At 37.0% G+C, this 24,528-nt stretch overlaps 1 protein-coding gene across 2 annotated transcripts in view; it reads left to right on the forward strand.

Moving 5' to 3' along the window:
* The window catches only part of rab11fip4a (RAB11 family interacting protein 4 (class II) a), a 52,458-nt gene extending 28,708 nt beyond the window's left edge, over window positions 1-23,750 (forward strand). The window contains exons 1-13 of one of the 2 annotated variants that reach the window (XM_082165893.1): window positions 334-722; window positions 7,886-8,088; window positions 8,289-8,456; window positions 9,400-9,534; window positions 12,777-12,812; window positions 12,943-13,042; window positions 13,444-13,547; window positions 14,527-14,667; window positions 14,808-14,889; window positions 16,101-16,238; window positions 16,332-16,487; window positions 17,336-17,479; window positions 20,238-23,750. In XM_082165893.1, coding sequence (XP_082022019.1) covers window positions 7,970-8,088; window positions 8,289-8,456; window positions 9,400-9,534; window positions 12,777-12,812; window positions 12,943-13,042; window positions 13,444-13,547; window positions 14,527-14,667; window positions 14,808-14,889; window positions 16,101-16,238; window positions 16,332-16,487; window positions 17,336-17,479; window positions 20,238-20,354 — 1,440 coding nt within the window. In that variant the 5' untranslated portion in view covers window positions 334-722; window positions 7,886-7,969 and the 3' untranslated portion in view covers window positions 20,355-23,750. Of the gene's footprint in view, window positions 1-333; window positions 723-7,885; window positions 8,089-8,288; window positions 8,457-9,399; window positions 9,535-12,776; window positions 12,813-12,942; window positions 13,043-13,443; window positions 13,548-14,526; window positions 14,668-14,807; window positions 14,890-16,100; window positions 16,239-16,331; window positions 16,488-17,335; window positions 17,480-20,237 lie in introns of those variants that run through there. The other variant, XM_082165892.1, reaches the window with a different exon arrangement.
* The last annotated feature ends 778 nt before the right edge of the window (window positions 23,751-24,528 follow it).

Here is a 24,528-nt window from a genome sequence, read left to right on the forward strand (position 1 = left end):
GAAAACAAGAGCTTTTACTTTTTTTTATCAAAATAACTGCTGATGTTTTTCCAGGGCAGCGCATGATCAATCCCCTATTGATTCTTTGATGTATCTGTATCTTATTTATCTTTTTGCTTTATTTATCATGGCACTTAAATGAGGAGAAGGTTAATTGTCTGTAATTATGTGTATTATGCAGCACAGCTGAGGTTAGGCTTAAGATAGCAGTGTGTGTTGCGAAGGAGCACACTCACGCTCCACTCGATGTCACAGCTGTGGGACGGCTCAGCGGAATAGTTTCCTAGCAACAACCGAGAGAACGAGGCAGAGAGAGGGAGGGAATGTGACAGGCAGGAGTAGGGGAGGTGATTTGCTGAGAGGAGTGGCCAAAAGCCCAACAACTGTTGCCAGATCAGTAGCGTCTCTGTCCGTGTGTGTTGGTGTGTGGCCGCATGATCGGTCGATGCAGGTCGGAGCGAGTGTGTGTGTGTATGTGTGAGGAGGACTGAGGCAGTTTGGAGCAGCGGTGGCTAGGTGGAGATACCCGAAGCCACACGTCCACAGGAGCACTAAAATCTGACAGGACTGGTCGCTGATATTTCACCTGTTGGACTGTGGTGAGGGTGGGGATCCTGGAGGGAGACGGGGACACTAAGTCTTGGACGTCCTCAGCCAACGAGGGCTTAACCGGCACGGGCAGAGAGGATGGAGATGATGGATCTTCATTATTGAGCGGAGGGGTAAGAGGATGAGATGAGAACACTAGCACGTGTGAACATTTGCTGCAGCCAAGTCCATTGTTCCTGCTCTTTCTCTTATGATCTTCTCTCATCCTCGTTCCTGCACTGTACAAAGTGGGAACCTGCAATTGTTACCTTAAAGAGCTATTTATACCTGATTTAACCCATAACATTGAGTTTTTTTGGTTGGTTCAGTAATGTTAAATAATATTTTTGACATAGATTTTTTTCAGTGTAGCATCAATGTAGACACTGTAACAATCTCTCAGCTTATATTATCATCTTCTCCCAACAATGATGCTAAAGATATCTCTTGGGAGCTCTCGTTGACTCCCAACAGCACTTTAGAGTGTTAAAGCTCAATGAAACGTGAGTGCATTTTAGATTTTTTTTTTCTCATTTTAGTACATGATGACTTCATGATGGCTCTGAGTGTAGTGGAATTCACAACCAGCCTGTGTCTTTCCAAAACGCTACACCTGCCTTTGAATGACAAGTTGAATGAATGACTAGAGAGCCGGGCTGGATTGTGTGGTAATCTGTTGGAGGGGAAAGGGGTCACGCTATTGAAATGCTAATCAGACAGTGTGAGAGACTATGCGTGTGTTTAGACTGCTTGTGTGTGTTTGGACTGTGTCGATGCGTTTTTGGCGGTGCCTGTGTGTGTTTGTGTCTGCCTCCGTCTACTGAACAACCGTTGGTGACCCCATTGTTTCCAGTTTTCTTCTAACTGTTTCGTTTCTTAAATGCCAGTCTGGTGAAAATATCTGTTCTTTGACAAATAACACAAATTACCTCCATTTTTACACCTCAAGTGAGACTAATGGTGTAGAAAAACTAGCAGACTGATTGATTACTGTTGTAAGTGCACATGCTCATAAACCTAAACAGTTAATTCTGTGTCTCTTGGGAGCAGGGCTTATGGTGTGTGCGCTGCAGAGTTGTGGTTTTGGGGGTTGTCGAGGGGGAGGGACTGTGGAGTTTTGAATACGGCTGATAGTTTGAAGGGAGTGTGTGAACATGAAAGGGGAGATTGAGGGTGCTGGGGTGGTTTGGGAAGACTCCCGAACGGTTAATGACCACCTGCTGGTAGCACCGCATCCACATTGCGTTTGTATGAATGTGTGTGGTTCTTAATGTTGAAGTAATGTTTTTTTCCACTGGCAAAGGACAATTCAGAAAGGTCAAGGAACAATAGGGTATACAGCCATTGAAATTCCTTCCCTGGCGCTTGCCTTTACCCTCTCTTGTGGTTTGTTTTGCAAAGGGGGGTCGGTCAAAGTCTTACTGGCTTCTTAAACTTTTACAACCGAGTACTTGGCTGCTATATGCTGACAATTGTTCACTGTACAGCTAAAGTTCAGTCAATACAAAGACCTGGTCTCTCTCTGTGGTCACAAAATATATATGATTTTATCATATAATGTGTTAGCATATTGGATTCCAGTACATGCCCTGTCAAGATTTGTAATTTTCAAATACAGTATATATTAAGAGAGAGAGTGTTTCTAAAATAAGTCTCTTATTCTCATTATTTTTAAGTATTATTAAAATGTAAAAAATTTGAAATGACTGTATTCAGTTTTTTAAATTGTAATTTATTAAGTCATTTATACAGTCTTCAGCGTCACATGATTCTAATTTGCTAATCTGGTATTCAAGAAACATTTCTTATTATCAATCTTAAACACATATGTATGTATGTATGTGTATATATATATATATATATATATATATATATATATATATATATATATATATATATATATATATATATATATATAGCTTGTTAGCATTTTTCCCCCCAGAAATTTTAGGATTTTTATTTTAACTTTTGCTTGCTTTTTGACTATACATTATAAGCTGATCCTGTATAGGGTCAGTCCAGTTCTCTTGTCTACTCCATTTAAGACTACAGTCATTTAGCAGCAGGTCTGACAGCTTTAGATATCGATCCTTTATGAAATGCTGTATCAGGCCTAGTTTATTGCGTGGGCAGCAGAGGACCTGTGTGTGACATTGGCACTATCTGCACTACCATTTCATGGAAACCGTAATGCAAAGCCCAGCAAAAGTTATAATTCAGTGTTATAGTTGAGACAGGAGGTTAATTGCAGTTTGGACACTCTAAAATGTAATAATATGGTGCATCCAGACTATTACGAGATCTCTGCCAAGGGACAGAGGTGGATGAACATTTTGTGACCGACCTTTTAAAGTCACTCACTGGTACGTGTTTGTGATTGTGCCCAGATCTTAGAGCAACTAAATTGAGAACCATAATTTTTACTTGTCTCCACATGTCTTGCTTTCAGAGGGACACCTACACAAGCTGTGGTATAATAAGGTAATTTGCTTTGCCAGGTGCCTCTGCAGTATTGATTGTGTAACTACAGCTCTGGTTGGCCTTTCTGTGTGTTTGCTGGGTTACCATTTTCAAGGTCAATAAAGAGTTCAAAGGTGTTTCGCTTTGATACCGTCCAGAGAAGGGCGGCTGGCAGTTTTAGAGCCCCGAGAACTGGATTATGACTCATGGCTCCCTGTAAATCCACACTGTCTTTTGTCTGCTGACTGTGTAGGCAGTGAGATGGCCAGCTGCATTTCCACTGAGAACTCAAACAAAATCAGCCAAGCACAATTGATACGGAAAATGAGCAGCCATGTTGAATGTCCCCTACTCGCATGTTTCTTTTGTCACTTCAGTAACGTAACTGATGGTTATACTTAAGTGTACATAAGTTTTCAATCCAAATACTTCGCTAGCGACAGGTTCATTTGGGTCATTAGCTAAAATTAGCATTTAGTTAGTTGATATCTGGTAAATAAGAACAAAACAGTAATGTTAAAGCTAAAGCTATTTCAAGATATACGATAATTTGTACATACTTATTGTTTTGAGGTAGTTCATTGTACATTGATTTGGGTTGTCAGTTGGTCCAAAATGTTTGTTTGGTCTGTTACCTGAAAAATCTTCAAAACTAGCAGCCAGTGCTGTATTTGGCAGGGATCGCTATTGTCATCAGAAGTTTGAGAGGTTTTTCTGTCATGTTTATGTGCACACTTGACATTTCTTGCGAGCTGCACTTGAAAAAGCTGTGAATATGATGGTGTGCTTTGGATGCTAGCCAGTGTTGTGTTTGTGTGTGTGGGTTGCTGTCATCATGAGACGGCAGATCTGTGAAGAAGTGCTGCTCTTATGGATCTACAGAGAAAAATTAAACCGCATCTAAACATTAGAGAAAAATATTTGCTCTGCTTTCACAGAGGAAAATAATCTAATGATGTATGTAAGTGTGAGACTGATGTGGATTCCTCCATCATGCAGTCCTCTGTGTTCCATATCTACTTCACAGACAAAAACTTCTCTATTATTTATAATCACAGATCTTTGGGACATGTTGTGCATTTGAATGTTTTCAGGCGTGTTCTGAGACAAAGAAATAACGGTTTCTTTCACTCTTTCTTGAAGACAGAACTTTCATTTTTGGGTGAACTGTCCCTTTAAGCCAAGTAATAAAAGGATATTACTGTTGGTCAGTAATAACACATAAAAGAGTGTTTGATTACACAGTAACTATTGACCAGATCGCACTTACACTCCAGAGGAATACAGCAGCTTTCACTCAGCATTGACATCATTATGCGTTTGAATCAATACCGGGCTGTATATTCCCGAGCGGAGTCATTGGCTTTTTAATGTTGATCTTCCTCTCCAACTCAGCATACTGTATTGTGGACACATTGATGGGTATATTTTAGCACTTAGTGTCCTTAGTCCGTACTCCGCAATAATGTATAAATCACTGAGGTAGGGTGGACCAGCAGTATTGCAGCATGACAGCATTAGTCCATGTTAATAAAAAGCAAAGAGCAAACTGTTTCTGCTGAGTTGAAACATTAAAATACAATTGTGAAACCCTAAATTTGTGTCTCATTACCCTAAATATAAACTTTCGTTCATCTTCGGAACACAAATTAATATATTTTTGATGAAATCTGAGAGCTGTGTCACTCCTTCATAGGCTTCTATGTAATCGATATCTGCCATCCCAGAAAAGTTAGTAAAGACATCATTAAAATAGTCCAAGTGACTACAGTGGCGCAAGTTTATCAAGCGACGAGAATACTTTTAATGCGCAAAAAAATAAATAACGATTTGATTAACATATATATCGATAGATATCGATTACATTGAAGGCTATGAAGGAGTGAGCCAGCTCTCAGATTTCATCAAAAATATATTAATTTGTGCTCCGAAGGTGAACGAAAGTCTTACGGGATTGGAAGAACATGAGGGTGAGTGATTACTGACATAATTTTCATTTTTGGGTGAACTAACCCTTTAATCGGTCACATAAAATCAAATCACTTTGTCACCAAATACACAGAGTATTGGTGTGTGAAAAGATAATAGTTGCAACTGCATATAACTGCTTTCATCTGTGAAATACATTTAAGTGTAACTATGCATGATATATAAAAGAACATTGAAATGTGTGTGTGTGTGTGTGTGTGTGTGTGTGTGTGTGTGTGTGTGTGTATATATAGGCTTTCTTTGTTTATGAAAGGATGTGAAGTATGTGTGTGTATTAATGCATGCCTAACATTAAAAGAAGTCTGTCAGAAGCAGAGTGTAAATAATGAATGTTAAGTCTAGGCATTCCAGACGGTGCTGTCTAAGGGGGGCTGGCAGATTCAGGTTGAGTTGGACCAAAAGGGGTCTTTTATCTGGGCTCTCACTGCAGGAGACCCCTGTGTCTCATCTTACATTACTGCAGTCAGAGTGTGTCTGCTCAGCTTTGAGAACTTCTATTATGCTGTCAAAGCTTCACATTAAGACTATGCAGATATCAGTCATCAGTAATCTGCTTCTCTTCTGTTATCTCCAAAGATGCAGCCATGTGGGAAGAATCAAAGTTTTGCTCACATTTGTGACTAGGCCTGCAATGTTTAATCTTGTGGCCGGACGTTACATTTCCTTGCCTGAGGATAATCTCAGATCAGACTGCAAACTCTTTTTTGAAAGACATTTTAATAAATGCACAAGACTAGACCAAAGCAGGGGTTACTGGATATCTAGTTATCCTGCAGTTTGGGACGACCCGTCTCTGCTCACAGCAGTGGTTCTATGTTGCAGATTTTCTTAATCAGAATTTTTGTCCAATTTCCATAAAAAAATATTGAAACATCCTTAAAACAAGATACATTTACATGAGAACTAAATTATTAGACAATTAAAAGACACGTATCTTTTTTAAGAATAATTTTGTTGCTGTTGTGCATAGGTCTTATTTGTTAGATCTGCCATGTGGGCATGAGTGGGAGGGGTGAGCGAGTATCGTGTGTGTGACCTACAAAGGAAGGTAACAGGCTCGCTGAGGTGTGAATGTAAATTCATATATATATATACACTGCATAGACTTTGATAAGAATGAAATGCTTTTCGAAAAAGATTGAAAGGTGTTGCGATGGGAGAAAAATGTATATATTGTATATTATAGAGGAAAGAAAAAGAGAAGCCTAAAATAAAGAAAAGTGAAAAAGAGGGTACACGTTTAGTATAGAGAGTGAGGGAGGGTCATAGGAGAGGAGAGCAGCTGACTACAACATTCCTGTGTTAATCAAGCAGTACTAATCAAGTGGAGTAGGTACTCCTGCAATACTGGAGGCTGCAGTTTCAGGACCACAGTCCTAGGACCACATTTCTAGGACCCTCTTTTTTATATGTTCTAGCAGTTTATACCATTTTATAGCACTTACTATTCAATTCTGTATTTGTTTTATTAATTTTCAGGACATATAGATATATTGTTCAGTATAGGGATAAAAAGTATTTGTAGTTAATGTGATAAAAGACAACCTGACTTCATAGGTCCATTAAAATTACCTCAGGAACAGATGGTTAAAAGTCATTTTAAAAATGAGTGCTATTTTTCTATGGGCAAAGAAACTTTAAAATGTGACTTCTAAGTGTTCAAATAAATTTAGAGCCACTGTATGACATTAGCAATTTATGGCTATTTATTTCTGGAATTAGTGAATGTTTATGTCACCTTCAAAGTAGTAGAAAGTTTGATTCTATTGGATGAATTACGGTATGAATAAATGAACAGCGTATGATCATCTGTGAGGGATGTGAAGTCATTTTAAAGCACACTGACTGGTGTGTATTGTAGTTCCCCAGAATGCAGTAAAGGCTTAATGACCAGCGATAATTCTGTTTTAATAATACAGTATCTCCCAAGACCTAGACAGTATCTCCTAGTTGCAAATATAAATATACTTTTATATTAGACAGAGAGAACATTTTGGGAACACTTTTTAAGGTGATCTGCATATTACCACATGCACTTGCTATAGTAATAACAGTAAATTCTGCATAATTACAAGTAACTAACCCTAAACCAAACCCTAACCATAACTCTATAAGTACGTGTAGTTAATTAATATTACTCAGTACTTGAGTACAATGTAACTAAGTCAGCTTAAAATAAAGCATAACCAAAAATGTTTATATATGTATGCAAACATATATAAAGACTCTGAAGACTTAACGATCTCTCATAGTGTGATAATTATTCTGCTCTTTCTGTGCAAATAACAGTGAGCCACTGGACAGCATCAGCTGATTCACATTGTCCTTTTGCCATTGAGATGTGACATGAATTTTAATAAGTTAAAATTTTAGAGCTGCACTTGTTGTTGGAGAGAATGTATGTAAAAAAAAAAATGCTATATCAAATGGAGAATATATCTTATTTCTTTACAAAGAGCACAATTTCTGTCTCTGCTATACAATCTAAATGATCATCCTTCTCTTTTGTTAGACTCGCCATTCATTAGTCAACTGAAATGTTTCACACACATTCACCATGATGACCTTTGTCCTGTCTTAGTGTCGTTCGTGTCTTCTGGGGTTAATGAGCAAAGTTTCCATAACCTTTGACCCATTATCTTTTGTGTTCCTCGGACAGAGGACTTCTAAAGTTCTTAAGTCTTCTTAAGTTCTCATGTCACTTCATTAAGACCTGTGTGTGAAGAGACCACATAGCGAGTCACAGTAATCCGGTCTAGTTTTGAGCAATTTCTGTATGTCTTATTTGCATTTGATTTTTGAGCAATATGACTTTATTGAAAAGGTTTTCTATGATATCTGTTTGCAGCACGGGGAGGGGAGTCTGGGACCCCCGATCATCGTATGCACGCGGCCGTACCCAGAGTGCCAGCTGTATTCGGATGAGGAAGGAATGGGTGGACGGGATGCGCAGGAGTCAGACATGGACAGCGGGGCAGGATCTGAATCTTCTGAAGGACGTCATGAGGATAAAGAGGAAGGACTGGGTGGACTCTTTCTACGTAGAAACAAGTAAGCATCATGGATAATTATGTTTTGGGTCTTTTTTATTTTAATCAAATTTAAAATAAATTTTTAATTATTCTTTAATTAATCTTTTTTAATTAATGTTTAATTCATTTGAAAATAATCACATTTGATCAAAATGATTTTTTTTTTTAAATAGTGATGAAATTATTCTGAAATGAAATGATACTCTTTCTCTGGTTTAGCTGTGGTCAGATGGTCTCGTCAGCAGCGGCTTCAGTAATCTCAGTGGAGGAGCAGTTTGAGGACTATGGAGAGGGAGAGGATGTGGACTTCACTCCCAGCAGCCCCATCCCCGATGATGACACGCGGACTAATGGTTTCTCTGACCTGGGCTCCTCTCTGCCCTCCAGGTTAACTAGCTCACAAGTACACATCTCTCACATAAAATACTGACACACTGTGTTATATGTGTGATCTCTGTCATTTGATTGCATGGATGAATATGGGTGAATAGCATGAAACCAGACAAGAAAATGTCCAGGCCAAAACTAAAAGAAAGAAAGAAGAAATTATTTATATATTTATAACACACACACACACACACACACACACACACACACACACACACACACACACACATATATATATATATATACTGTATATAAAATATATTTTTATTCATTTAAAGCCAATTTTATTTTATTTTTTTATTATTAATTATATTTAAAATTATATATTTGTGACATTATTTTCATGGTAATTAAGCAGATCTTTATCCAAATTATAATTACCAAAATGCCGAAAAATTACATTCTCATTTCTCAAAATTCTGCAACACAGTTTTAAAAGAAAAAAAACATAAAGCATTAAAGTCTCAATGCATTATGGTAATGATAAGTTGTGTGTAAAATAATGTACCAATTCAAAATGTACCAATCTTAATGATTAAAAAATAAGCACAATTTTCCTTTAAGCAAAATAGGATTTATTTTAATTTTAAATTTTAATTTTCATGAGATTTACTCCATGAGAAATGTTATCATTGTGGAGAACTTATTTATAATTCTGACTAAAATACGATTTCTCGGATGAATGTTGCTGGGAATGTTTGACGGCTATTAATTATCTCATTGTCAAACATACAATTTTATGAAACAGTTTTGCCTTACAGTGGTACTTTTAAATCTTCAGCTCTTAAATCTTCAGCTGTGTGATAATTATCCTGTCATGAACTCAATAACAGCTCATTAGACGTTCTTATAACTATGCTCATCATATTATTATTAAATATTGTGAGCAAGAACAATCTGAATGCTCCTACTGCCAGTATTGATGATCACTTGGTGTTTACAGTGCTGGCCAGACCCCTCAGAAGATCAGACACCTGTACAACAGCGAGCTTCTGGATGTTTACTGCTCTCAGTGCTGCAAGAAAGTCAACCTGCTCAATGACCTGGAGGCCAGACTCAAAAACCTCAAAGCTAACAGGTAAGAGGAGACCGAGTTTGAAGTTAACATATTGCTATGCTAATGGCACCGCACTCTACTAGAGTATACAAGGATTTTGCCATTGACTTTTGGATTATTGCAAAAAATAATCTCTGTGACCAACAAAACTTTATGAAATTAAAACAAAAAAATTAACACAACTTTTCTGAATTTTGAAGCCTAAATACAAAGTCGAAGTAAAAAGCTAAAGTTGGGCTATAACCCTACTACACCACGTCCGCATGACTAAGATTACAAAAACGCTTTCAAACTTGATCTAAAATCTACAAGTTTGAGTTAGAATAGTTTGCAAAAGTGTGAGGCTGTAAAAGTATATGAATTTTATGTTGTAGAATTAACCACAGACCTTATTTCAGACAGTTTAACCAAAAATCCCTTCAAAAAACCCAGTGACTTTAGGACGATGGAACTTTAAGTTCTAAATGCCAACTTGTTTTCTGGTTTTAGGACTCCTGCAGCTCTCTGTAAGCATAACAATACAAACAAATATTGGGTAAAATAAAAAAATTCTGATAACATGGAACTGTTTTTATTATTGATTGATTATTGATTGAGTATTTTATTGTTTTTACTGAGCTTGATACAGTGCATACTAATAATAAACTTATATTTATGTTGTAATGATGTTTTTTTTTTCTGGGCCCGTTTTATGCTTAAAATGTCGCATGCTGTCCTACCTTAATCATTTGTTACATGTCCAATCCTGTTTTTAGTGCCCTTAACTGCACTGCTCTTCTGAGACAATTCTTTATCTCTCAGTTCACTCTAAGTTAAAGCTAGATATATTTTTATGAGTCTCTTTAATCACCCCTGCCAAAAGCTTTATCGGGAGACGGGTTTCATTAAAGGAGCTGTTACCATAGCAACAGTGTTCCAGTCAAAAGGTTTACTAATCTTTTTGAATGTTATCAGAGACAGTGTGGGAAAACTGAAACCCTCAAGAAAAGCCTGGGGTGTTTAAGTGGGTGTGTGTGTGTGTGTGTGGTGGAATTTGATGAAAACTGCTGAAATAATCCTTTTATTGTCACGTGACCACATAACATAGTTGGTACTTCAGGAGAACGACACTGCAATCTTTCCTCTGTAATAAGACTTTAATGCATCATGGGATTATGAGGATTCCACCTCATATGCTACTGACACACCGAGACATTATACTACAGAGTCAGACATAGACGCTCTATCACAAAACCTGCTGAGCTGCCTCACTGCATACTTCCTACATAGACAGCTGCCTTGTTAGCCAGCATCCTAACCATCCTGACCTACATGAGTTACTTCATGAGCACATAGACGGCACACAAATAGAGTGCAACAGTGCCCGTCAGCTTTTTCAGCTGCCTTGGTTCCGGAAGTATTTATCCCATTCATTTTTTCCAATGGGATTTTCAAAAAGTCTTACTTTAGAGTTACAAGTCATAAACCAAACCAACCAGGTTAATCGCGACTTTTAGGGTTAGTGTGTAAGAGGTTAGAATATACAGTTTGTACAGTATAAAAACTATTCCTTCTATGGAGAGTCCCCACAAAGATAGCAAACCAGACGTACTGTATGTGTGTGTGTTATTTTGGTGCGATTTGCTTGTGAAAATGGGTGATTATGAACATGATTATTTACAAAAATCTGTTGGATTAATGTGTGCTGATGTCTTCAACAAAAAAAAGCATATACCTTGTAGGTTTGTCTTTAATGGTTTATAAGTTATAGTTCAAAAATAAATTTCCCTTTGAAGAAAATGAATGGGATTTTTACTTCCAGAAGCCAATTGTTGCACTATAGTTTGATATTAGCATGTTTCTAAGCTAAAAGCATGACACTGTAATACGCATTAAAAAGATTAACATAAATGAAAATTAAGATTAATATTTACATATGCTCTGTAAAAGTATATTTAGCTACATACATCACTTTCTCTACCACAAAGGAATCTTTTTTCCTCAAAGTTTAATGCAGCGCATTCTGGGATTGCCTTCTCATTATTATTATTATTATTATTATTATTATTATTATTATTATAAATGATAATAAAACAGTATTTTAGAAAGCAGCATAATCAAGTGTCTACCTTTTGGAACAGCCTAGGTTTGAAACGGTGCAAGAGAGACGTTCAGTAAGAGCTGTGTAATTTCCTTTTCTCTGGGTGAATAAGTGTGATGGGGAAGTGGGATCATGTGGCATTCTGTGGCCTTTGGCTATTAATCCCCTGGCATTTTTGTCCAAATCCTCCACTGCATACTCTTCCAAAGTTAAAATGCATTCATGCAAAACATGATTGGCACCGATATGAACTACACCTCTGTAATGATATGCAATTTTTTTTTCAAAAGCTTAAAAAAAACATTAGGAAGACTTCTGCTGTTGGATGACTGTTTAGTGTAAAAGCCATCAGATTTTTTTTCATTTTTTTTTTCATTACTAATTTCTGTTTTGTTCTATTTTTTTGTATCAAATATGTCAAGCCAACCGGTCAAGACAGGTCATGAAAAACTATGTGCAACTGCACTTTTGAGGGCATGTGTGTGAATGCTGAGTGTATTTTGTTGGTTCGCAGATTGTCTGGGTCTATCATTGTTTTTGTCAGTGCTGTGATGTCTGGGTTGGGTTTGAGGACAGGAGAGAGCTGACTTTTATTTCGGAGTTCAGACCTGTGTGATGTAACGAGAGAAGGGGTTTAAAGAATGACGTGGGTCACACAGTTACATAAACGCAGTCAGAGGTTTATAATTAGAGTGCAGGTGTTCTATTTTTACTGAGGTCCTCCAGAGCCGTCTGATTATCAGTGTAATCTCATTACCTAGGACAAACTGACTTCAGTACCTGATCTTGGCCACTTGGGGCGATAGTGAATCAATAATTAGGCTCTAAACAAAACTGATAACCAGAATCGAATAAACAAAACATTGCAGTGGACTGCAAGATTGATGGGAAGCACTGAGAATCAATCAATCCATCCATCATCCATCTATCTATCCATCTATCTGTCTGTCTGTCTATATCTGTCTATTTGTCATAAATATGTTTTTTCTGATTTTATCTTTCAGTATCTATACCCATTAAATTGTATTTTCTGCATGGTATTATATAATTTACAGTTTGTATATGATGAAAAATTTAGTGAATGTGTAGATTTTAGGAAGCTGTTTAATGTGTCAGGAGAATATAAAATGTAAAAGAGGTGCACTACTCTGTTCTCTAATCCAGGGATCTTTTGATTTTACAGCCCAAACAGGAAAATTACCAGTACAGCATTTGGTCGGTAAGTCTCTCATCTCTGTTACGTGCACAAGACTGTAGAATATAACATTATGAAGTGCTGCATACCCATTGCCTGGTAACTGGTTAGAGAGAAGATGTCCTGACTCTCTGTTTCTCTGTGTGTTTCACAGTCAGCTCTTCCACCACAGTAACTTCAGCAGCAGTCAGGGCAGCACAGAGGATCTCTTCAGAGACAGCATCGACTCCTGTGATATTGACATCACTGAAAAGGTATTGGAAGCATAATGAAGTTGAATTGAAGACCACATTTATTGTTGAATTGCTTAATGCATAATAAACTGATCAAAATCAAATAATGTTTCAGAAATACTTGTGAAGGCCATTATAATAATGCTGTTTATTTGTGAATGTGAACTCGGTAACACTTTAATTTAAGGTGACATAGTTACACATTACTACATGTACTTACTATAGTTATAATAGTAAATGATGCATAATTACAAGTAAATAACCCTAAACCAAACCCTAACCGTAACTCTATAGACTATATTAGTCTCACTACTTACATGTAGTTAATTAATATTACTCAGTACTTATATGAGTAAGTACAATGTAACTACGTCACCTTAAAATAAAGTGTAACCACAAACTCTTCTTTGTTCCTATTGCAGGTGAGTTATTTGGAAAAGAAGATAACAGAGCTTGAGAACGACAGCCTGGCTAACGGAGATCTGAAATCCAAACTTAAACAGGAAAACACACAACTGGTTCACAGGTAAAGAATGAAAGAGATCTGACTATTCGATACAGATATGATATGTTATAAAGAGCATACAGATTATTGAATTGTGGGGTCATTAAGACCATTTTTAAAGATATTAATACTTTTATTCAGCAAGGATGCATTAAATTGGTCAATTTAAATCAGTAAAGATTTATAACGTTACAAAAGATTTCTATTTCTAATAAATTCTTTTGAACTTTCTAAATTAATCAAAGAATCTGAAATATTAAGCAGCACAACTGTTTTCAACATTGATAATAATTAGAAATTATTCTTGAGCATCAAATCATCATATTAGATTGATTTCTGAAGGATCATGTGACACTGTAGACTGGATAATAATGCTGAAAATTCAGCATTGACATCACAAGATTAAATTACATTTAAAAATATTGTCAAATAGAAAACAGTTATTTTAAATTGTAATAATATTTCACAATGTTACTGTGTCACGGAACACACACGGGAAACAGGAAGATCCATTTGCAGTATTTTTAATGTTAGGGCAATCCAACTCGTAGTCATCCATGCATGGGTCAAAATCCATAATAGCAGTCCAAATACAAAATAACCAAGACACAAACAAGAACATGCTAGGAACACAGATCAAAAGTGTAGTGTGACATCTAACAACGACTCCGTGACAAACACTAAAACAGACAGGCTTATATACACAGGGAAATGACAATGCTAATGGGGAATAGGCTGAGTGCAATGATTAGTGACAAGGGACAGCTGAGTGCAATGAGGAAACAAGGATCGTGGGGAATGTAGTTCAAGAATGTGACAGACACCGTGGGGAAGGAGGACATCTAGTGGTGACCCAGGGAACACAAACCAGACACTGTGACATACTGTCTTTACTGTATTTTTGACCAAATAAAATGCAGCTTTGGTGAGCATAAGAGACTTATGTAGTATATGTTTTCTAATGTCTGTGTGTGTTTATTTGTACTTGTTTACCCATCAGGGTACATGAGCTGGAGGAGCAGATCAAAGATCAGGAGACGCGTGCAGAGCAATGCCTAGAGGAGGAGCTGAAGAGACACAGAGAGGCCTACAGTAAGATGGAGAGAGACAAGAGCACTGACATTGAACTGCTTAGTAACAGGTACCTGAAGTCTCAGATAAGAAACCTCACAAAAACACATGTGAAGCATGTGGGGGTTTCAAGACCATATAACATAGAAACACTATTCAGCAGGGGAGTGTATGGCATTCTACTTTATAATGGATGATTCCTCCCTATAGGGTCCAGCAGCTAGAAGAGGAAAACGCAGAGATGAAAGTGAATGTGTGCAGACTCAAGTCTCAGACTGAGAAACTAGACCAGGTCAGAGATGCATCAAAACTCAAGCTAAAACTCCCTTCACCATCACAACCACATGACCCACATGGTACATCAGCTCATCAAGATACGTGTCACATGATTAATTGAACAATTAAAAGACAGCACTTTCTTACTCCCCAACACACGTTCACACACCCATTTTCACACTTGTCACTTCTGACCTAACTGAAGCATTTTTTGACACATTTCAGCAGGCAGTGAAATCCCTGGAGCTTGTCAGTGTTAACAGCACACACTTTCGTGCTCCTTGCATTAGCCAGTGTTATGAGTGTGAAAGCTGCTGACTGCATGACATTAGCAGCCCCGGATTTAGACTCAGAGACTGTGAGGCTTTGATCTCTGAGATGGAATGAAACATTGTGGAGCAACTGCACGACTTGATGCTGTAGCCTTTCCATAAGGCTTTAAAACTAGGCCACTGTCTGATATAGCTAAAATATTAAAGGTCCTCTTGTGGACTAGACTAAATTTGAAAAATGCAGTTTTTAGCTGAAGAAGCTACATTTATGATAAAATTGTTGTCAGATTTTATTGCTGGTTTGAAATACATTAAAATGTGATCTTGATAGAGTTTTCGTTTTCCCCATTCAAGTTGTACTTGCCTACCTAGAAAACAGGTGCATGGGACGCAAAATGGCCGCCAAGTTCACTTAAAAATTAAACTTCTGTCATCATTTACTCACCCTCAAGTTGTTTCAAACCTGTATGAATTTCTTTCTTCTGCTGAACACAAAATAAGATATTTTGAAGATTGTCAGTAACCAGACAGTTGATGGACCCCATTGACTTCCATAGTAGGAAAAAAAATACAATGGGGTACATCAACTTTTTGGAATTTTCATTATCAAGTTAACTATTCCTTTAAAGGGATTTTTTTACTCACTATGTCAAGTCAAATTTATTTGTATAGCTTTTTTCACAATGCAGATTGTTTCACACTGTCATACTGTTATGTCTAAAATGCCTTAATGCTTTTAACATCGAACAGACTTAGGGGCTGGGTGACACTGCAATATACGGTATAACAATGGTATAAATGATCCTCTGGATTTAGATGTAACTATATTGCATTTATTATTTTGTTTATAAGATATATCAGTGTCACAGTGATTAGACAGAATTACTATATCCAAATTACTAATTTCATGGTAAAATGTTGTATATATTTGTACTGTATGTATATCTGTGCACAGGAGAAGCAGCGTATGACTGATAAACTGGAAGACACAAGCCTGCGTTTGAAGGATGAGATGGATCTGTACAGGAAAATGATGGATAAGCTTTGGCAGAACAGACACGAGTTTCAGAAGGAGCGAGAGGCCATGCAAGAGGTAGTCTAGCGCATGTCTTTTTGCAGATTACAACTGTACACATACATAAACTTAAATATACAGACCTCTCACACAATCCACTTGTGCATGTAGCTGATTGAGGACCTGCGGCGCGAACTGGAGCACCTGCAACTCTTTAAACTGGAGACTGAGAAGCCCGGCCGTGGTCGTAGCGCTGCTGGGCTGTCGGAGTACAATGCCAAGACTCGAGAGATTGAACTGGAGCACGAAGCAAAACGGCTTAAGCAGGTACAGTGGAAAGATATGGCCGTGCTTATTGTGCTGTCTGTGATATGTTATCTTACAGTATCATTGCTGATCAAACAGGTGCATGATTGTTTTGTATAGTGTACTGATTCTGTGTATACTATACATCAACGTCAAGCTCCAAAAAACACATCACAAAAGTGGCTTATGCAAGATAAAGAAATTTAAGTCAGTATTCATTGAAAATTGTCAGATTTTAATGAGAATTGTTATAAATACTATACATCAGAGGTTCTCAACCATTTTGACTCCAAGGCCTACTACTGTCCGAGACAATATCCAAGACAATGTTTTTTATTTATTGAAAGAAAATGAAAGTGGCAATAGTAAGTAAATTCCATAATTTCAGTTGATTAAGGACTAAATTGTATTTCAGGGTTCACACTTTTGTTTCCAGTCATTTGTGATTAAGGGAAAATGTTTTTTTAAATTAGTTTTATTCACATTTATAGCAATTTCAGCACAACAAAATATGTTATAGCCTGAAATAACAACAACAAAAAATCGTATTCATTATGGAAATGAACATGACTTTTCCAGGTATAAAGTCTTATAATTAAAAAAGCATATTTTTAAAATTCCCTCATTTACAGTAAGCAGGTTTCCCAAGGCCGTGGGAACCCTGGTTCTTAAATAAAAATGGCAGTTGTTGAAAGAACGTATTAAAATAAGAACTGATTTGAGCTGTTTAAGCTTATTTTGAAATTTGGAAGTGTGCTGAGGTACCCTAGTGAGAACCACTGCTGTATATTATATAGGCATAATGTATGCATATGTGCCTCCTGGAATTTAGTATGAATTGCACACTGATGTATTTCAACTTCTAACAGGAGAACCATAAACTCAGAGACCAGAACGATGATCTCAACGGACAGATTCTCAGCCTCAGCCTATATGAGGCCAAAAACCTGTTTGCTTGTCACACCAAGGCCCAGTCACTGGCAGCGGAGATAGACAACGCCTCCAGAGATGAGGTGAGAAGCACAGGATACAGAACCTCACAAACTAGAAATGACTGCTCCCGTTAAGTGATAGGATATTAGTCCCATTCTCAAAAATGTTTATTTTATGCAATTACGTGTTAGTAGAGTTATTTTATATTCATTTAAATTATTTTTATATCCACAAGCACTTTTTATAGTTACAATGTGGGTATTATATGTGAATATATATATTATATTACTTTCAACTATAATTCATTTTCATTTAACTGCACATATGCAAGTGTCCAAAAAATTACTTTCATTTAGCATTTCACACATAATCATTTATGTTAATGAAATCTCATTAAGTAATCGATAAGTAATAAATAAAAACTTGTACTCTTTTTAAAAGGATGCTACAGTATACAACTTTTTCACAAGGGACCTGCACCCAGATCTATTGAGCTGTGTTCACTATCACCTCCTATATCCTCATTCACTATTCCCTATGTTACTCCGCTAATATAGTCCCCTCGAAGGAGTGAATGAAAACGAGTGAGCAAATTCGGAGACTGAGTGCGCCGGAAGGGCTGCCGCTTTTGCATAGTTTGTGCTTGCCATTTAATAATTATTTGAAGCTTAGCAAACTGGCAGCTCCAGTAATATTGATAATATTTATCTTGAACTCCGTCATGGAAACTAGCATGTATAAACCTTAATTAAACAATTGAATAATCAATTAAAAAGGAATTTATACCTGTATGAGATTATGCTGTAGCCACATCGGACCAGCGGTTTTGGGCGACATCTTCTGGTCAGATGTGGGAATTCATTCGGCACGACTCTAACAGGGCATTATGGGCATTCTCTAGCCGTTGAGTGTACATCAGTTGTACACTCGTTGTTGCGGTGCATTATGGGATTAAATGAGTGCACTCGATTACATCCACTATGGTTTCGGGCACCACTACAAATGGCTGTCCCCTCAAATAGTGCCCTATTTAAGGGTATAGGGGGCGATTTTGGACACAGTCCTGGTTTATTTGTGCTTCATGTGTCGGATTTTTGACAGCTTAAAGGCTTTTGTGAAAAGTACAGATCATACTTCCGCATATTTGTATCCCTGCTCACGGACAGTCATATCGAGCCCAGTGCATTGTGGGAGTTGAAGTTTTCCTTATTTTTTTGGGCAAAAAGGAAAGCCTTTTCTCTAGTCATGTAGTCCTGGTTTTTTTCAAAAAGCCAATTTTTTTAAAGCCCATCTTGCCCATCAGTGGTGAATCATCCCTTTATGATTCTGTACCTTAATATATAGTTAAAGGGATAGTTCACCCAAAAATGAAAATTAGCCCATGATTTACTCACCCTGAAGCCATCCTAGGTGTATATGACATTCTTCTTTCAGACGAATACAATCGGAGTTATATAAAAAAATGTCCTGGCTCTTCCAAGCTTGATAATGAGAATGAATGGCTGTTTGTCTTTGGAAGTCCATCAAAGTGCGTCTATTCATGATAAAAGTGCTCGAAACGGCTCTGCAGGGGTTAATAAAGGCCTTCTGAAGTGAAGCGATGCGTTCGTACAACGTAATGTTGAACGCGGTTGCCCAGCTCTGTGTGTTTGAACCATAGACCGTAAAAGAAATGGACACAGCGACCCCATTGGATTCAACGGAGAAAAGTGAAGTCAGTTAGAAGCTCTCACTTCCTGATGGTTGAGCGTACTGCGCAGACTCAAACTGAGCTTGACGACGTAGATGTGACGTGAGCAACCTGTCTGTCTTCTAGTAGCTGTGCCAAGAGAAATCTGAATCATTCCCTTCCGAAACTTGCAGAGACGGAGAGTGTGAGTAGGAGGTGTCCATGAGCTAGGAGGAGCCGGAACAACTTTTGCTAAGTATTCTGATTAATTATTTTGTCATTTTGCCTCCACGTCCCCCCGATTGCCCGCGAGCTTCTCCTCCTGTCCATACGGTAATCTCTCTACTGTGCGACAGAGAGTCGCGTGGTTATGTACTAAAACTGCTTCTACGGGGCCATAACGTAAGATCCAAGGTAATGGAGCCTTTTATACATTTTTGTGTTTCTTTAGAAATAAATAATGGACAAATGGAGTCTTTAAACGCCTCAGATGTAAAGTTATTCGCTGTCAAAGTGACGCCAAAATGAATGGGAATCAATGGAATGCTAACAGCAGGTGATGGTCTGCTAATCAATGGCGGCGCCCGGGGAAGCTTCAGTTTTTTCTGAAAGATTACCCCCTTGGTTTGAACCGCGAGAGGCGTCAATTGCCGTTATTACGTTGTGCGTCAAGTGTTACTCTTTTGCCGTAAATCGATGCGTACGTCCGTCTGCTGGAAACTAGTTGTTTTAGTCGATAAAGTTTTGAATATGGATATGTATAGTTACACGAACGCATCGCTTCACTTCAGAAGACCTTTATTAACCCCTGCAGAGCCGTTTCGAGCACTTTAATCATGAATAGATGCGCTTTAATGTATTTCCAAAGTCAAACAGCCATTAGCCATTCACTCTCATTATCAGGCTTGGAAGAGCCAGGCCATTTTTTTATATAATATCTGAAAGAAGAATGTCATATACACCTAAGATGGCTTCAGGGTGAGTAAATCATGGGCTAATTTTCATTTTTGGGTGAACTATCCCTTTAAGTGTTTATATGATTTATTGAGGCTTTGCATTCACACTAAGAACATTAGCAGATGTTTTTATCTAGAGGAACCTACAAAATGTCCTTCAGCTTTATATGAAAGACTGCCATAATCATTTGGTCAATCTCTCTATCCTTCCAGCTGGTTGAAGCTTTGAAAGAACAAGAGGAGATCAACTACCGTTTAAGGCAGTACATGGACAAGATCATCCTGGCTATCCTCGACCACAACCCCTCCATTTTAGAGATCAAGCAGTAGGGATCTGGGCTGAGAGCAGGTATAGGACTCGAACTTGGTAGAGAGCTCCCCCTTCAGGCCGGGGGTTTGAATTGCACCTTTGCCCCCTTACACCAAGTCATCATATATTACAGAGCAAATTGCTTTAAAAAAAAATCGTGTCTCTCATGTGCTCTGCCTCACACACACACGAGTTACAGTTCCCATTTCCATGCTATGAGTTTAGGCTGTAAAAATGACACAAACAAGTGATGAAACTGGAATATAGAGTAGAAGTGTACTTTTCACTCTCAGTTATATATACACACTACCTCTGAGTATGTACAACTCAGTGTTGTATTCTAAACATGAACAAAACAAGTAGAATTATGATAAATATCACATGATCACACCATATAGGAGAGCTATACATGCATCCTATGGCATGTGGGGTTTATTATTATTATTATTATTACTATTATTTGAACATTTTAATCAGCCCTCTAGATTTTCTCTATAAAGTACTGTTTGCCTATGAATTTTAACAATCCAGCGCTGAATCAACGGACAGAGCAATAGAAAGCCATGACTGTATAATAACAATAATCTGCAGAAAAGGGAACTTCCTTTAAATGTTCTCTGCCTACATGCATTGTGGTCTGCTGTGAAAATAATAAAATCATGTCAGTCCATTCTAAGATCAAATACACTGCTGTTAATGGCTGATGCTTTCAGTTCTGAAATAATCATACAGCTTGTAACGGGACTGTTCTGACCATCCTTTGACTGTAGTAGAGAAGCACAAGTGAACGGTATAAGTACTGATGACACCGTTGTGTATAATATAGTATATACGTGTAGAAAGAAAAATCTATAGAAAATGTGAAAAAGAAAGGTTTATTTTTCTTAGAAGTCTGTTTGAATGAAATGATGGTCCATTGAAGTTTCAAGGAAAAGGTGGATATAGTACATAATGAGTGAGAAGTAAATGATTATGATATAATAATATTGTATAGTTTTACCAAGAAAACAATAAAAGCCCAACAAAATTACGGCCATAATACAGTGTAGTTAAAACATTAATATCATGGTAAATGTCTCTATTAGAACAATTTATGGTCTAAATATGAAATATATGCAACATCAAATATATATACACTACCGTTCAACAGTTTGGGATCAGTAATTTTTTTTTTTTAATGGAACTAAATCTAAATCTAGATGCATTAAATTGATCAAAAGTGACAGTTAAGACATTTATAATGTTACAAAAGATTTCCTTTTTTTAAACAAATGCTGTTCTTTTGACCTTTCATCAAACAATACTGCAAAACAGCACAACATTGATAATGAGAAATGTTTCTTGAGCATCAAATCATCATATTAGAATGATTTCTGAAGGATCATGTGACACTGAAGACTGGAGTAATGATGCAGAAGAATAAATTACATTTAAAAATCTCTTAAAACTGAAAACTATATTATTTCATAATATTACTGTTTTTATTGTATTTTTGATCAAAGAAATGGTGAGCATTGCAGTCTTCTTTCAAAAACATTAAAAAAAATCTTACTGACCCCATTATTTTACTGTTTTGTCTTGATCACATGACAGTAATATATTGATTATGTACATGAGTGAAGCTGCACATGTGATAAAAGTGCTTGAACTGTACATCCCATGAATGGATCACCATGCCACTCACAGTATTCTGTATTCCCATATTCCCATTTTACAGATTTAGCTAGTCAAATGCTATGTGAATCACTGTATTTTAAAGGAGCCAATACTGCTACATGCTCGATTGTCACAAACTAGTTTTGCTTTGTTGCACAAATTGTACTGAATCTGTTTCTTTGCATGGTCTTAATCTCTTTTTGTTTGTGCCCTTTATTTGGAATGTAACAATTAATGTTTCGGTTGTTTCAATAACTATTAATCTGATCAGTTATAGAGGAGCTTTGATATCTTTCTGTTCTACTTGTTCTGTAGCATTTTTTCACTCATTGTAAATGTTGTACAGAGAATAGTTAATATTTGTATTGATGTGCCACTCATTAACCTTAATGAATAAAAGAAAGGCTGTCTTTTATACAGTTTTATGACAAAATGGCAAGTTAGATGTGCGACCAAGTAATGTATAAATCATTTGCAACTGTTGAAAAGAAGTGATATCCCACCTTACTTATATCCTTACGTCACACCTTACTGATGTCACACAGACAAAACTCGTTCTTCATTATCAAGCTAAAGAAAGGAAATTTGATTTCTTCTGAAGAAACACCCATGTTAAAACCATAATGTTTCATATAATTTCCGTTTAACACTTGAATGACCAAACCCTGACCCATTCCCAGCAACAATGTCATTTTTGCACATTTTGAAGAGTCGTGCTGTGTCCGTGTCCACTGTTACAGGTTAGACATAACACAGTTTAACATTTTTCTGTGGGTCATGGTTTACGCAACCTTTTGGGTGTTTACGCCTTTTTTGTTGTTATAGAAAAGATAGACCTTTCTTTTGTCCAGTGTGTGGGTATAACTAGATTTACTATTACTCATATATTAACACAAGTAGGAAAGGACAAATGAAAAAAAGCTTTCAGAAAATTAAATAATAGTTTAAAGGCCTCAAGAGTTATGACAAATTTGAAATGTACAATAAATGACTTGTTTTGGCATGACTTGAAATGAAAAGAGTTTTGACTTTTTTTGTCTTCTCCATCAGTCTCTAATAATGCATGAACAGATCAATTTTAATCTGGAAATATTACTTTGCCTTCTTAGCTTGAACAAAATGTAACTTTGTCTTCATCTAGTGGACAAACGCTGCAATGTATAGCAAATGAGTACAGCATTAGACATCGAGATGAGAAACAGTAATTGATGACACCATCTGAGAACAGGATGGACCCCCCCCCCAATCATCTTCAAGTGTCCACTATGTGATCTTTTACCTTTTTTTTTGTTTTACCATATAGTCAATAATAGTTTGTAGTACCTCAACACATGTTGTGGGGTCTAGATGGGTAGAAAAATAAATAAATAGATTTCCAACTGACCACGATACCATGTTTTTGTTTTTTTGGCAGAAATGCCACTGATATTATTTAAATGCAACATTCCTAAAATGAGTGAATATGTAGTTCAGTTGAAGTGGTTAAGTTACACACTGGCTGTTCTCATCTGCAGATCTTACAGCTTCCTTTCATAATGCAGGCGTTTTCAATAGGAGATTTCAAGAAATGTAACCAAAATATTATTGATTGGAGAACTAAGATTTGTGTTATGACATAAAGTTATTTGCAATTTACAGTATGTTGCGTTTTTGTGAACTTAGTTTCCACAAGCATTCTTCAACTTTCTCTTGAACAAGCCACCAGGGGGTGTTATGGAGTTTTGTAAAAGTTTTGACCTACTAATAAAGTGAAACCAATGAACTGAGATGCTTTTTCTGTTTCGTGACTGAAACTGAGAAATATTCACAACAATACAACTAATCAACAAGCAAAGATTATTATCTCCAGCTATTTGTCTTTTAATTTTCTTTCTTTCTTGCCCATGCTGTTTTTCAACAGCTTTATGTACATATTTTCATGCCACAGTCCTATCATGGGCCTTTAATTTGAACAGATAATAGTCACATGACAATCTCACGTATATGTGTGTGTACAAGTCTCATGATAACTACATTTTCCTGGCAAAAAGTGTTTCTATTCAAGCAACGTCCTCATTCTTCACATTGCTGAGGCTCTGATAAGCCAGTCACCTCCCGCACAATTCTCATTAGACACATCCACCAAGAATGTGCTCTTCAAGAATGACTTACATGTGTTTTATCACAGCTGTCCAAACAAAAAGTCTCCCAGACCCTCTCCTGAATTCACGAAACGCCTCTTTGTCTCAGGTTTTGGGGTTTTTAAAGGGATATATTTAGAAATAGGTCCTTATATGAGATGATTGCCTCACTAGAACTAGATTTGTTGTCGCTATGAATGGGGAAAACAGCATTACTTATCATTTTCTATCCATCTATCTATGACTGAATTGAATATTCAACCAGAAAAAAAAAGAAAAGAAAAAAAAAACTAGTAGGTTTTTATCCATATCCGTGAAGAATTGTTTGGATCTTTCGTACCAAAATGGACCCAAACCAAGCGAAGTTTGAAAAAATAGCTATTTGCCTGTTATTCAACATTAGCTTGTGTGGTCCAAG

This window comes from Leuciscus leuciscus (genome assembly GCF_965113295.1).
Source record: "Leuciscus leuciscus genome assembly, chromosome: 1".
Taxonomy (NCBI): Eukaryota; Metazoa; Chordata; class Actinopteri; order Cypriniformes; family Leuciscidae; genus Leuciscus; species Leuciscus leuciscus.